General features: G+C 43.9%; 1 protein-coding gene and 1 long non-coding RNA gene across 2 annotated transcripts in view; both read right to left on the bottom strand.

Annotated features, from left to right (window-relative positions):
* The window catches only part of UGCG (UDP-glucose ceramide glucosyltransferase), a 33,854-nt gene extending 29,580 nt beyond the window's left edge, over positions 1–4,274 (bottom strand). The window contains exon 1 of the mRNA XM_083593744.1: positions 3,758–4,274. Coding sequence (XP_083449870.1) covers positions 3,758–3,855 — 98 coding nt within the window. The 5' untranslated portion in view covers positions 3,856–4,274. The remainder of the gene's footprint in view (positions 1–3,757) is intronic.
* LOC310753141 overlaps positions 1–15,543 on the bottom strand; it is a 249,930-nt gene extending 234,387 nt beyond the window's left edge. Inside the window, exon 1 of the long non-coding RNA XR_014543224.1 lies at positions 15,330–15,543. This is a non-coding gene — a long non-coding RNA (uncharacterized lncRNA). The remainder of the gene's footprint in view (positions 1–15,329) is intronic.
* Positions 15,544–16,347: the final 804 nt, after the last annotated feature.

Raw genomic sequence — 16,347 nt, 5'->3', positions numbered from 1 at the left:
AAACAGATCAGTACTGCAAGCGCTTCTGATCAGCATGCATGTAGAGACCCAGAGCAAAGGAGTGTATCCATTCCTACAGAGGGACTACAGATGAGTGTTCTAATATTTACTTGTCTTTTTAGTATCCCTGTCCCATATTTTGTTTTAATTCAAGCACTTCCCCAATCTGTTATCAGTGAATCATAGTGTTAAATGGAAGGAATTCTGTATAAAGACAACCCTATTTTTACTTGCACACATCCTGTAGCTTAAAGTGCACAAAACTGTATGATGGTGGTTTTAAATGCAGCTTATAGGGCTGTGTTTATGTCGTCTGCAAGCATGGTCTCCCAATTACCGGTATGCTGTTTAATGACAACACAATCCATGCACTATTAATATCAAATTAAAAGGATTCCAAAATGGGGTGACATTTAGAAAATGCAGGATCAAAAGGGTAGATAATACATCTAAATACATACAGTATAGAAAGAGTCACAATTTCGAATAGACCCACTATATAACTTAATATGTGAAAAGCATTTAAAACAAGTATTAGAAGCCAATATTTTTATTCCCTGAGCATTACATACCCATTTTAGGCCATTGTCCTACACCTGAACAACAAATTTATCCATTTTATAATAGAACCATTAGCTATTATAGTATGAGAGTGCTATGCTACAAATTATCTTAAAGGTGTTCAAATAAGATACAGTTTTTGCTACAGTACTTGGCTGTATTATTGCAACAACCATTATTTCTGGAAACATTGTGCATATGTTTCTTCCTTGTAGACTTAAAGAAAATTCAGCAGAAGCAGTAGCAGATTTGTTTTTAACTTTCAAACTGATTGATAAACTGCTGAAGAAGTCACTGACAGGACTTTAGAACTAATAATCCTTGAAAGCAAATCATTTAACAGTAAAAGGTCAGTACTAATACTCAGACATACAGTGACATATGCATTTTCATGCACAAGTTTATTTTTGTGCATTACACAAACCTAGTATGCTAGCAGCTACCTGCCCTCATATGACCACCATGCATAGGTTGCTATATACATGCTGCTCAAGGAAATTTCAAGCATGCTAAAGAGGGAGTAACAAGCCCACTGGAATAGTTGCTTGTATGGCAATTCCTCAACTGCTTTCTGCAGCTGTACTCATATATACACTGCATGATAATTGGAGTCATCCAAGATGTTTGATGATTATGGATATTTTTGTTCACAGTGCATTAACTTTTATTAGTGTGTCATACACACCAAATGAAAAGGTGCATTTCCTTCCTATGAACACCACACCAAAGAAAAGTTCATAATTAGCAGATCTGTTTAATGGCACCCTGTTGTAATTTTGCAGCTTAAGTCCTATTGCCTTTCACAGCAGTTTTTAGCAAACCAAAAGGGAAAAAAGAGAGAAAGCTTTGGCAGCACTTTTAAGGCAATAGCCAACAACACACCATATGGTGCAACAAGACATTCCTCCCCCCCCCCATCACCTCTGGCGGCCTCCCTAACCCTGCAAAACAAATTTGGGAGGCACAGGAGGCTGCAGAAGAAATTTTATTGCAGAGGCAGAATTCTGTTGCACAAGAAGGATGACACTCCTTACGCTAAAGTTTATGACAGAGTACAGAGGAGTGTGGTGTATTGCATTTACATCTGGAGGCTTCCTGGGAAAATCAGAGAGATCTGTCACAATCACAGTATTAGGGCTCCAAACTAATTCCAAACTAATTACTAGTTCCAAACTAATTATTGCTTTATTATCAAATCATTACTACTTCAGTCTTGTAAACACACACATACTATAGCCATATAATTTTTCAACAGAGTCCCCAAAAAGGTCAAACAAGAGAACTTTAGTGACACTGGATTCACTACAATACATCATGTGTAAGTCAGGAATCCATCTGTAATAATTAGTGGCAGGCATGAGAAATCCAGTGCTTCATTCAAGTAAGAATCAACACTAACAAATAGTAATCTCTCAATCTTTTTTCCTATATGCTATTTTCTTCCTCAAACACACCACCAAATCAGTTTCTCAAGAACAAAGCATATTTTACCTCATAAAATATTCTAGCCACTTTTTCTCTCAATACGAAATTAATTCCATAATGTATCAATATTCCAACATTTGCTTACACCTCCACTGAAACATAGCTAAGAGTAGTAATCTCTTCGGTAATAAGCCGTCACATCTTTTTGGCTCCTCCCTGAGAAGCAGAACATGTCCTACTTTGAAATCATTTGTTCTATTTCACACTCTGCTTGTACAAGCTGAAGTAAGAATAGAAGGACAATGAACACCTGTCTTCACAGAATACCCTTAAACGTATGTATGCACAATGAATCCATGCAAGGTTGCAGTGAACATTAAGAGCATTATATGACTATAATGAAGAGTGAAGAACACACACATGCCTGCAATATTAGCACTAACAAGGAAACCAGAAACAAATTGTCAGCTATAGCCTTTACTGCAAGGGGGGATGAATACAGGCACTGCCTTGAGCATCTAGGAGGAAAGACAGGCTACCGATACAATGACAACATAAAATTCCACTGAACAGCATAGGTATTTTGAAATGGGAGTTAAGAGGTAGGCTTGCAGCTGAGCACCGATCATCAAAGTCTGCCATGGTGGCTCCATAGCCATTGCCTCTAAATAGGTAAGACAGGTGAACAACAACAAAGCACAGTATCATAAAATTGTTTGTTAAGAATTCATATGCACAGACCACCTGCACTGCAATAAAGGCAACTGTGTAGGTGGCCATCTGGACAGACGCCATAAGGAACAGGTTCAAATAACTATGTACATTGTGATACAGGCATGAGCTGAGCTGGCAAACAAGACGAATTGAAAGGGACTATGATTATGACTATCACCATCAACTCTGTAGCTGGCACTCCACTTGTTCCTCTGCTCTTGCTTAGCACAGGCTACGTTAATCCAAAGGGACAGCGCGACTACAGATACACTGAGCACAAGCGAGGTTCATTGGTGTGTGCAAAGCATGCGTGTGAAGGTGGGAGGAGAAAGCCGGCTTGAGGTATGTGGCACTTTAGGGGGACAGTCATAGGACCCAACTCCTAGGGCCCCAAGGTCCTTTTGGCCCACCTCCCAATAAAATTGTTGATGGGTGTTGTCGTTCAAAAGGTGTGCATGCGCCACATCAGTTATGCAGGCGGAGCTTACCTCCCCCCAACATTTCATTCAAGTTGCCCTCCCCCCACCCTGCACCCCAGGACCCACATGAAAGGAGCGGGTGACTTTCGGCAATGGCCAAAAACACGAAAGACTGGCAAGGCAAGGGGACACGCCTACGGTTACAGGGCAACATTCATGCCCTTATCAGTATTATGGGCTGGGCAGGGCAGGGCAGGGCGAAGCAGGTGCCTCAGCTATGTAACCAGAGAGGGAGGAAGAATGCATGGAGGTTTCTGAAGAGGGAGGGGGAGAGGGGGGCCAAGCACACCGAGATCTAGAAACCTCAATGCCCCCCATAGGAGCCTGGGGGCAGAGTTCCACCTTCGCCCACCCCCAAATAAAATATTTGAAGGAGCAAGAGAGCCCTCCCCGCCACACACACAAGGGATGACCATTGCCATTCAAATGGTGTGTGGCCTTGTGATCGATTATGCAGGGCGGGACTTACCTGGGCGACCCCCCCCTCAATATTTTGGCACCACCCCAAATTCTCCCCTTCCTTCCTTCCCACCTTTTGTGGAAACGGAGGAGACACAAGGGAGGGAGGCCTCACTTACGTGTAGATGATGGACATGAAGTGCATGAGCCACAGCACCAGGAAGAGGATGAGCCCGAAGATGGCGAGTCCCTCCAGGGCCAGATCCAGCACCGCCATCCCCGCCGTGGGCCACGCGCAGGAGGAGGAGGGAGGAGAGGGAGTCGGTCCTCCTCAACACGAGCAGCGGAAGAATCGGCAGCGAGGAGGCCCCTCCCACTCGCCGGCTGCCCTCACGTAGCCCCTCAGGCGGACGCCCACCCGCCTCCTTCCCCCTCTGCCTCGCTCCTTTCCCCCGCTCCTCCTCCTCCTGCTTCTTCGCCTGCCAGGCCGCTTCCTCCCCTGACGGCGGCCGCTTCTCCCTTCCTCTCTCCCCCTCCCTTCGGGCTCGCTCGCTCTCGCCCCGCCGCCGCCTCCCGCTTAGCGCTGCTACTCTGGCTACTGCTGCTGCAGCCCGCTCGCTCCCGCGCGCAACTGACTGCCTCCCCGCTGAGCCAAACGGACTTGCCTCGCGCCCTTCGCCCCGCCCCGACGCTGTCAGCCTCCGAAGCCACGCCCCCTCCCCTCCCTTTCTTTCCTTTCCCCCCTCACTCCGTTTAAGTTTCTCGTCCCCAGGCGCTGCTGACGTCATCGCCGTCAGCTTCAAGGGAAGCCCCGCCCTCCGCCGCGTCACAGGGAGGGGCGGGGAAAGGCCTCAGAGAGAGAGTGAGTGAGGGTGAGTCACCGTGGGCGGGAAAGGGGGCGGTGATGTCATCCGCCTTCGGACTGGGCGGCATTCAGCCCCGCTCGCGTGGGGAGGAGAGAGGGGCGCGCGCCGGAGGGGAAGGACAAGCAGGAAGGGCTTTGGTGTGGTTTTTTTGTCCTTTCCGTCCGTCACAGTGCCAGGTCTCCACCGCCCCACCTTCCCCAGATTTTACACACATGCACACACATTTTAATATATCTATACACAAACACGTACATGCACACGTGTGTACACACACACACACACACACACACACGTATATTCATGGGAGTAGCCAGGGGTCGGGAGGGGTCAGCTGCGCCCCTGAATCAAGTAGATAAATAAAAATACTTGTGGAAAGATTTGGGCAGATTTTTCTGGGCACTTGGGGTCAAAAGCGTATGGAAGGAAGCACTTGTGTTTTTTCTTTCTGTCCCTCACAGCGTCATGTCTCCGCGCCCAACCTTTCCCTGATTGTACACACATAGACACATACATGGGCATAACGGCGGGGGGGGGGCAGGTGCAGACCCCCCCTAAATCAATACAAATCTGAGGTTCTTCCCCACACACACAGAAAGCCTTTGCCCTCCCTAATAAAAATCCTGGCTATGCCCATACACACACACACACACACACACACACGTATTTTATATATACCCACACAAACACATTCTCTTGATGGCTGTAGTAACACTTGTAGCAAGAGAGCAAAGAGCAAAAGGAAGCACCTGTGCAGTTCCAGAAATTAACAGAAATCCCACAAATCAATTAAAGGAGAAACCTCATATAGCACTGTAAAAAGTCTTGAAGGGGGCAGACAGAAAGGTGGGTTGGTGGGTAGTTTTTGAAGCAGGAAACCACCACCACCACACACCCAAATCCCTCATTGTGTCCTCTGTAAGGCAACCCTTTCCCACACAGGGCCTCCGACAAAGAAAAAGTGGATTGTTTGCTGTGGCAAAACTCATGGTGTTGCAATGGCACATTTAAGCTTAGTGATTAATATGGGTGAGATGCTTTTCTGGAACTCCTCCTCCTTCAAAAGATGTGGCAAATGGGATAGGATGGTAGATAAACCTGGTGAACTTAAGACAAGCCTGCTGGCTTCGGTCAATGGCTTGTCTGGTTCAGTTCCCCCATACATCAGGCTGTGAGGGATGTATGTGGATTAGGTGTCCTTTCATCGAGCTTAGCCAATCTCCTGCTGGCTGCCAGACATGCAGGCAGAAGGCCCACTGGTGCAGTGATTGCTTCCAGATAGGGTTTGACCCTACTGCTGTCTTGTCTTTTTTTGCCATGGCTGCCATGAGCAGCAGGCCAGTGGATGGAGAAGTGTTTTTTTCCAGCAGAAATGGGAGTTAGAATCGCTTCCTTGGTCATGCTTAGCGCAGACCCACTGAAATCAATGGAACTTAAGACTGAAACCCTAAGCCCACTCACTAGAGAGAAAGTTCCACAGAAGACATGCCTAGGATTGCGCTATAAATTGGTCATTCTAAGCATAACGGTAAGTCTAGATTTAACCCGCTGAACCCAAGCTGTTTCCTTATCATTGCGTTTCAAAATCAAAATTGTCTGAAATATCCTTTGTGGTTGAAACAGAGAGGAAGTACATCATCAGTTTCAGACTCCCACGTTAAGCAATAGCTTGCTTCTAAAAGGACAGAAGAGAAGAAAACCACACAAGTTTCATTCAACAGCAGCCAGCTTCTGGAACACACTGAGTTAGTAGAGTAAGACTGAAAGTCCTTATCCCGTTCTTGTTGCATCCTCTTAAAGAATTGTTCCAAAGGAGTCAGGAGCCTTTATGTATATGCTTCCACCACCACTACTATGGCTGTTGTTAACAATATACTGTAGTATGAAGCGGGAAGTTTCCTTGTACAAAGCAGTTATATATCTCCAGTTTCAAACTGTAACCCCTTCTCTGAACTCCAGTGCTACTTTTTCCCATTTGCTTCCCACTTTCAGCTCAAGAAGTTTAGACAGCAGCTTTGGAATTTTGCAGAGACAATTTCTAAAAAGGAAATGGCATCGTCAGAAAGATGGGAGAAGGAGGGGCCAGGGAATTGTGAGTTGTGGGTTCTGAGGATTGAGTCTGATGACTGTGGAAGAGCAGGAAGAATGGTGGTAGGATGGTTCACAAAACACCTTATCAAGACAATAATTTTGAGGAAGAACTTGAAAAGGGAGAGGAGGTATGAAAGATAAGAGATTGGCTGTTGCAAGCAGAAGGAGGACCAGAACAGAAAAAGGAGTTGGCGTAGAAAGAGGAGGCAAAGTTCCAATTATAGATGGGGGGAAAGAGCAAAACAAAGGCAAATTAGAAAAGGTGTCCAGTACTACAAGCCAAGAGAAAGTTCAGAAAATGGGCAACCAAAATGATTAACAGGCTGGAGCAACTCACCTATCAGGAAAGGTTGCAAATAGGAATGGGCAACTCTGTCATTTTTAGTTTCTCTCAGTTTCTTGTTTCTCCTATCTTAAAAGTTCAGTTCTCCACACTACCACAGCAGTATGATTCTTTTAAAGTCCTTACAAAAATGAACCAGGATTTCAGTGTAAGTGTCTCCTAAGGTACACATTGTTGTATGCATTTTTGCCCAATATACACATTTTTGCACAGCATATTTTCCCTAATATTTACATTTCCCATAGTAAAATGCATTTCTGCACGTGCTTTTCACTAACATATATGCATTCTATGCACACTTTACCTTAGTATGTTTTGGTACATATTGGCTGGAGAACTGTATTGCAGAATTTGGAAAACTACTAATTTTGAACGATGGTTGTGTTTTGGTTTGCATTTGTTTCAGAAGGTGTGGATTGGGTAGACTGACCTTTAGTTGTGAACTGAATCAAATCTCCCCCCCCCCGCCCGTCCCCCCCCCCCCCGCAATCCATAGCTGCAACATGTGGGACTTTTTGTTTAGAGAAAAGGGAAGAAAGAGGGGACATGGAAGTGGTATATTAGACTATGCACTGTGTAGAGAAAACAGATAGGGAGATGTTTCTCTCCTCCTATAATACTCAAAATTAGGGACATCCAGTGTTGGAAAATGTAGGACAAACCAAACAAAGCAGTTTTTCACACAGTGCACAGTTGAACAATTCACTCCTACAAGACATAATAATGACCACCAACATGGATGGCTTTAAAAGATGATTAGACAAATTCGTGAAGGATAGCCTTTGGGATACCTCAGCCGGTAAAGCACGATACTATTAATCTCAGGGTTATGGGTTCGAGACCCAGGCTGGGCAAAAAGATTCCTGCATTTCAGGGGACTGGACTAGAGGATCCTTGTGACCCCTTTCAACTCTACAATGCTATGATTCTATGCTGGAAACGGCAAGTGGGGAGGGTGCTGTTGCACTCAGGTCTTGCTTTTGGGCTTCCCATAGGGATCTGGTTGGCTATCTAACATCATTTATACTCCCGATACTGAAATCAATTATAAAACTTATAAAGAAAGAAATTAAAAATGACTTCCAATTAATCTCACTGTATTTTATATTTGGTTATACTAATTTTGTTGTTTCTTATATTGTGGTTGTTCGTTTGACTTCATTATTTATTTGTCAGTTTCCCCATAAATGTATTTATTTTAAATCAATAAAGATATACTTTAAAAGGGGGGGGGATCAGGTTGGCTATCATGAGACCACAATGCTGGCTCGATTCAGCAAGGCTTTTCTTATGTTTTTAAGAGAGGAGAAACAGTTCTGGGCTGGGGAACTTTGTTCATTCTTGATGGGAAATCTAAAGCCAGTGTCACAGATATATCAGGAATAGCCACCGACTTACTGATATATCCGAATTGCATGTCCAACTGCATACCATTTTTGTGACTGTGACAGATGCCAATCTGTAGCTGGTAGAGATGTCTTAAAATAGAACACTCTTTGAGCCTCATGTTGTTACCAAGCTGACGTACTGCTTCATAAAATAGCCATCTTCTAGGCCTGTCCTGCTGCATGGCTCAAGGAAGGGTCACCTGACCACCAACCCTTATGGATGAATCCATGCAATCTAGATCTCAGGTTGGGAGGGGGGAACAAGAAGGCATTATGTTCTTGCCAACTCAAGCAAGCCAGCAAGCCAACGTATTTCACTACGCAAAGCACACCCCTCTGCCTACCTAGGATGAATTAATTCGTAAATCATCTAGAATGCAATTCTTTCCATCAATGAATACCAGCATCGCTTTATTTGTATGCTACCTTTTCCATACACACAAAAATTCGGCTCAAGCGGCTTACAACACTGAGACCGATACATCACAAAATCTACTGTGAAGAATTTCATAGTAACAGCAGTAATAAGCAGCAATATATTCAAAATGTAACAGCATACAACAACAGCATTTCAAGACTAAAATGTAGCAACGTTATACCTCCTGGCAGTAGCAAAAATAATAGGAGAGGTTCAGCAGTCGTACCTGAGTTCTAAACATCCTAGTGTATAGTCTACAAGCCTTCTGAGCACAGTCAAAATTCATCAAGCCTTTTCTTCTTCATCATCATCATCTTCTTCATTTAGTATATTTGCATCTTATCTAAAATTGTTTCAAAAATGAAAAGGGAGGCAAAGTATCCCTAAAAGCAGCTAGCTCACTATAATTTATTCACAAACTAGTTCAAGAGTGCTTTTGGTCTTCTTAGCTAATTTTGTTTTTAGTTCAAAAGGGGAGAGAGGGAGATAAAAACCCCACCCACCCCTTCACTATCTGTGTCCTCCTGGCAGTAGGGGCACTCATACTTCCCATTTTTACTGGGTGCTAATTCCCCCATTCCCCTTATTTTTTTATGGAATATGCAACAATGAGGGTGGGAAACACTGAAGGCATCTTCTGGATAAATACATAAATAAAAAGAAAAATAGCAGTCGCCGCTAACATGATTGCCAGCACAGTATATGGATGCAAACGCTTCGCCTCTGTTCATGTTCACACATGAAACATTGTCTGTTAGTGGTAAGTGTGGTGAAGTGTGTGTTTGTGGCAGGCAGAGGTTGACAGCAATTTTTAAAAGGCAGGGTGACCTTCCCTGCTTTGAAGGGCCCCAGACAGAGGCATTTGCCAACGATCAAAACTGTTCACATTAAGAGAAAAGTTTGAATGCCAGGAAACATAATGTGCAGAAGTAATTCCACTATATTTTGTGTTGCATTTGCAGAGCACTTAGATCAGTGAAGATTCAGAGACTGGAAAGCAGGAAAGAGCCTGAGAACTAGAGTATTTGTTTTCAGGTCCATATACAAATTTAAAATATGAATGCAGTGCATTCATATTTGCAAACACAATGCACTCGATTGTTCAAACTTTGGGGCTTTCCAAACAAAGATAATTTTTCTATAGAGATCATTATGTTTTCTCATTTTACTGATAGCACCATATAATGGAATTCTTTTGTCCCTACATAACAGAGGAGGACGAATATTTTAGACGAGAGCCTCATGTTTTACAAGATTGTAGATGGCATCAGGTTATGGTGAGCATAAGACAAGGTTAGGCAATATGGTGCCCTCCATACATGGTTGAACTACAACTTCCATCAGCCCCAATCCAATCAGCATAGCAAATGGTCAGGAAAGATAGGAATTGTAGTCCATTGACATGTGGAAGGCATCAGCTTGGCAGATCTGTGGGGAAAGGAAGGACAAAAGATGTTATCATTTCAGAACCATTCACATTGGTGTGGGGAGGGCAAGGATTACTTTACAGTGATGGGTAGATTAGAAATATTTTTTACCTTGCTTCCCTCTGTTCAAAATGCCTTGCAAATGGATAAAAAGCCAAGATAGGTATGCAAGTTAGCAACAAAAAATGGCAGTGCATGGTGTTGATTGGCTGGCTCCTGCTTCTTCATCAATACACCCCTACCCAATCCATAACAGCATAGGCTCCAACTGCCCCTTGCAGGACCAGGCATTGGACTTTCCATAGCCCAACCCAAATACAGTCATACCTCATGGTACATCCACTTCATGTTACGTTCTTTCAGGTTACATCCCGTGGCGACCCGGAAGTACAGGAAAGGGTCACGCATGCACAGACGCACAAAATGATGTCACGCACATGCGCAGAAGCGGAGAATCGCAACCCGCGCATGCGCAGATGCGCCATTGTGGGTTGTGTTCTTTTCATGTTGTGAATGGGCCTCCGGAACGGATCCCATTTGCAACCAGAGGTACCACTGTAACAAGAGACCAATGAGACTGGTTTTGGGTCAAAACAGGCCACAACTTTATTGAATACAGATGAAAGAGGTTTGGCTTGGGCATGGGGCACTCCCGCCCGCCGGAAGTGACGCGTGGTCAATCCAGGTGGGGGTTCCTAAGACCCAATAGGGAGACCCCCGCAGGGACCGCCGTCTGGGGGAGTGCCTTTGGCCCTGGCCCCCCTGGGCATGCGGACATGGCCACTCCCCCAGGATCCCTTTAACGGGATACCCCAGCATTTGGAGGGGTAGGCGGAGACTACAACCTTCCCTCCGTCCAAAACAAAGGTTTACCCCAATGCCCAGCCGCCAACCGAGCAAATGCTTGACAGGCTGGGCCCCAGGTGCTGGCTGCTTAAATGGGCAAGGGGTGAATCTGAGGGAAGTCCACCGTCAGCTCCGTCAGCTCCGCCCCTGGCACAGCCCAAGCCCCGGCCTGCACCCCCATTTGCCAAAGCAGGGAGCAGGCCAGGATATGTTTCCTGATAGGCCAATCAGGAAGGGCACAGCCCAGGGTGGATAAAAATAATGATTTTTAAAATAAAAAATTGGATTTTTAAAATTTAAATCGGATTTTAAAAACATTTAAATCAGATTTTTAAAATAAAATGCTTTTGGAGGAAAAATAAAGATAGTTTTCTATTTTGGTTATAGTATAGTCCAAAGGCTATTCATCAGGAAATAAGGATTTGTTTTAAGTTTTTCATGTGTGCTAAAACTCAGTCTAAGGTTGTTGGGTTTTTTTTTAAAAAAAACACGTTTAACCACATCAGATAGATCTGCTATAATGTTATTGTTTTATTTAAATAAATTGTTTACATTATTATTAAGGAAATGATTATTTTTCTCCTTCCAATAAAGTACAGCAGAAAAGTTGTGCAAATACAAACAGTTAACTTCTTAAACATTGCAATGTATTTCTAATTGTATAATCAAATCAGTAATTTTTTATATAACTGTAAAAACTACTCTGAAAATTTATTATTCCAAAAATGAAACCTTCATCTGGTTGTAAATATTAAGATTATACCAGCAAGAATGAGTCTTTCTGTAAAAAAAAATAAAAAAAGTTTAAATCAAGTCTTACTGACTAGTGATTTAAGTCTTACTGACTAGTGATTTAAATTGATTTGTTTTAAATCTAATCCACCCTGGCACAGCCAGTTTGAATTCCCTCATCAGGGCCCCAGTGAAGCCTCCTCCATCCTGCAATGCCACCCGCATGAAAAAGGTGAGCTGGCTTCTTGCATTTCCTGATCCTTCATCCCTGGTTAAACCACTGTCCTTGTTTTACCCCTATTTTGTCTCTTTGGAGAAGACTTAGGGGGAAAGATGTGTGGCCACTACACTAGAGCAGTGTTTCCCAAACTTAAGTCTCCAGATGTTTTGGACTACAACACCCATTGGCCAGGGATGGTGGGAATTGTAGTCCAAAAACAGCTGGAGACCCAAGTTTAGGAAGCCCTCCTCTACAGCTCACTTGCTTCCCTTTCATCATCATCCCATAACCACCTATCAAGACAGGAAACATTGCTGAGCTTGTGAGCTATAGCTATTCTGTAATAGCACAGGTTCAGTCTCTAGCCTAGCATCTTCAGTTAAAAGTAGCAGCCGATGGGAAACTGTGGCTCAGACCCTGGACAACAACTGCCAGAGTTGACAGAGCTGGACTAGATGGGCATCGTTTGACCTGGTTTAAGTCAGCTTCCTATGTTCCCTTTGCATCGTTGGTGGTGGGGCAATGACATTACTTCACACAGTGTTTATGTCTAAGGGAGGGAACATAGAGAGAACATATATGGCGCAACAGCAGCTTTCTGCTTCTGATAGGAACTAGTTTAGCTCTGAGTTAGCAGCCTGAGTAAACTTGCGGGGTGATGTCATCTTAATGGTTCAGTGGCAGCTATGCAATCCGTCCAAGGAAAATACAGTTTCTGGAAAGGCCCTTAGACCTTCCTCCCAACCTTATTTTTGAATTAATTGGGTAGTAGAGATGGGAAAGCGTTTTTCATTCTGAATGTGTTTGAGTAGTTCACAAACTAGTCGCAGATTATGCAAAACCCTGACTTTGATTATTTATAAACACCTTGGTCTTATTAAAAAGAATTCCGTTTTTGCTCTTAGTTTGAATAACTAAACATTTGAAATTAATGGGGGGGGTGGACTCAAAGAACGATGTAGATAAGTTTTGAGATTACCTTTTCCTAAAAAAGCATGCTAATGGGAATGAAGGTTCTCGTTCATCAAAATTGTGCATGCAGGGGAAAAATAATTATTAAACACAAGTGTATGCAAGACCCTCCTTCCTCCTCTGCAACCCCCACCTGTAATAGTTGTACAGGACCATGATAATATAAAAGCAAATGTATAGTCTTTCTAAAAACCAAATGCAGTACATCCAGTACATTTGATTTCAAAATCTGACTCTACTCTTGTTTTCACCCTTTCTGATTTTTGAAATGCTTTTTGTTACGGCCTTTCAAGAATCAAATCCACATAAATATATTGAGTTTCCAGTGGAAAAATCTAAACCACAAACTCTTAATGCCTTTCCTTTCTCAAAGTCTGCCTTGCAGTTCTAAAAGGCAACAAACGCTCACTCAGTTTCCACCTAACCCTCTCACATCACACATATTTCTGGTGCTGCTCTTCCAACGGTTTCTACTCATCAACAGCACAGTTAGGAGGAACTGTGAGATCACCTCAGGAAAAAATAACTGCCACAACAACACAAAAAATGATGCTCTGAGCCCTGGTGCCCACTTTCTTTCCAGAGCTTTTGTTTTAGTGCACAGCTTCTAGAGTTAGCATACCTGTGTGAGTGTGTGGAAATGCCATGCAGGTATCACGGCAGAGGTATGGAAAAGCGCAAACCAGAGGAGATTCTTAGAACAAAAATACTTAGATAATGCCTCTGCTATGAAGTATGATGTCATGTGGTTGGTCCAAAGGTAACATTATCTTAGGTAACATTATCTTAGAGACCAATGAGTATCTTTGTGGGACACACTTTATCTTATGGGTAGGAAAACTGTTGCCCTCCAGAGCTTGTTATAAAAGGTAAAGGTAAAGGACCCCTGGATGGTGAAGTCCAGTCAAAGGCGACTATGGGGTTGCGGCTCTCATCTTGCTTTCAGGCCGAAGGAGCTGGCTTTTGTCTGCAGACAGCTTTCTGGGTCATGTGGCCAGCATGACTTAACCGCTTCTGGCACAATGGGACACCGTGATGGAAACCAGAGCGCACGGAAACGCCATTTATCTTCCTGCCGCAGCGGTACCTATTTATCTACTTGCACTGGCGTGCTTTTGAACTGCTAGGTTGGCAGGAGCTGAGACAGAGCAACGGAAGCTCACCTAGTTGCAGGGATTTGAATTACCAACTTTCTGATTGGCATGCCCAAGGGGCTCCGTGGTTTAGACCACAGCGCCACCCGCCTAGTTATATTACAATTCCCATCACCCTTGACTATTGGTCATGCTGGCTGAGTCCGACAGTGTGGAAAGGGAGGGCTTCTGCTAGAAATCACACACACACACACACAGAGAGAGAGAGAGAGAGAGAGAGAGAGAGAGAGAGAGAGAGAGAGAACACTTGATCCTTTCAATAGATTTGCATATCAACACCTGTGGTCCGGAGAACTGAAATTTCAGAAAGTTTTGAGTATGTGGTAACTTTCCACTGTGTATCTGTGACGCAAAGGAAATGTTACTTCACTTTATATATAAAAAAGACACAACTTGATGATGCTGATTTCATCACATCCATTAGAATGTCAAATCTGATGTGTGAACCTGAGACCTGCTCTCAGTCACCAGTGTGACTCACAACTAAGATGGCGCTATTTCTTCATCAGGTTGACTTTTAATGCACACCTGGCTCTCTCTCTTTTTAATTTCTGCTCGTGTGTTGAGTAACATAGATTTCTTCTTGGATATATACGTGCCTTTCAAACTTTTGAGATTTTCATTGAAACGTATTGTAATTGTACAATCACAGCACGTAGGTGACAAACCAAGGCTGTGTCCACATTAAGGTGATAATGTGTACATGGGTCAATTTTTCAAGTGCACCTTTGTGTGCTAATTTTATGCCTCCGAAATCTATTTCAATGTTTCCTGTCCACGCTAGTGTTCACACTGTGTCTTACTGTCCCCTCTTGTCAGTTAGTACTTCTTCATCCTCTGGAAGTTCTAGAAAACCAATCTCCTTCATGAGCCTGTACCAAGATATTTGTTTACCTGTGCACGTGCACCCTTTTTAAAAAAATGTCAATGGATTTGCACAACAGTGAACTTCAAACAAAGCAAACATTTCAAGAATGTTTCAAGGTGGACAAAACAGTGGATTTTTTCCTCTTTTTTTAACAAACATGTTTTTCAATTTGCTGGTTCCATACAAAACAACAGTTTCAAAAGTAAGACTCTGTGTTACAGCTGGCTGCACAGCAACAGAGAGGCAAAGAACAGCCAGTCAAGAGTAGGCGTGACTCCAATTTCTACACACTCACCCAGCACCAACAGCTTAGAGAAGAAAATCAAAAGTACATTTCTGTCAAGGACTGGGCAGAGGAGGAATGGTGGAGACCACCTCCACATCCTGACGCTTCCAGGGAGGAGGAAGAGGAAGACAGTACAGTGGTACCTCGGGTTAAGTACTTAATTCGTTCCGGAGGTCCGTTCTTAACCTGAAACTGTTCTTAACCTGAAGCACCACTTTAGCTAATGGGGCCTCCCGCTGCTGCTGCGCCGCCGGAGCATGATTTCTGTTCTTATCCTGAAGCAAAGTTCTTAACCTGAAGCACTATTTCTGGGTTAGCGGAGTCTGTAACCTGAAGCGTATGTAACCCGAGGTACCACTGTATATATTTACAACAGGGGTTTGTGGGAGGTCATAGCTCAGGGGCAGATGAGGGAGAAAGTTGGGAAATAATGGGAGAGGAGGAGAAGGAGGGGTGACAGCTGACAGATATGGTGTCTTTACATAGCATTTCAGACCTTCCTCCCCCAGAACCTGGCAAGCCTTGGAAGTAGGAAAGCAAAGAGCTCAAAGACAGAGGGCATGTAGCAGCACCCGTAGAAGTGACGAATGAGGAAGTGGGAGAGATGGAGGGGGTGGAGATTCACGTGGGACAAGGCCATTATTCCAAGAGGCTGTATCCCCAAGCCTCTCTCTGTAAATAATGAAATAAAAAGAGGACAGTAAGAAACCTTCCCTTGTCTTTACACTTTCCTGGGCAACCAGCCGGGAGCCACTGACAGCATCCTGACAATTTCTCACATAGCACGCATGTCCAAGGCAGGACAGGGAGAGCAAATGAGATGGGGGAACAGGGGCATGAGAGAGAGTTTCTTTTCCCACCTCCTATACCAGCTGATTCTTCCTGAAGTGTCAGTTTTATTTCCCGACTAATTGAAACTGGAAGTAGGGGGCGTGGTGATAGACAGTACCCAATGAAAGATTGCCACATGTAAAAAAAAAAAAAAAAAAAAAGACGGCCCACACAATGTGCTTCAGTGATACGAGATTTGAAAGGGGCTCTCTGTAGCTAGCGATCAGCTGATTGGTAGTCACAGGGGTCCTTCTTAACGGTGTGCCCCCAGTGCCAACCAGCTTATGGGTGCTGAAAGCATATCTGCAAAGGAGGTTGCTGTAACCTCGG

The sequence above is a fragment of the Podarcis filfolensis genome (assembly GCF_964270895.1).
Source record: "Podarcis filfolensis genome assembly, chromosome: 17".
Taxonomy (NCBI): domain Eukaryota; kingdom Metazoa; phylum Chordata; class Lepidosauria; order Squamata; family Lacertidae; genus Podarcis; species Podarcis filfolensis.
This window is presented reverse-complemented; position numbering and strand designations above follow the sequence as displayed.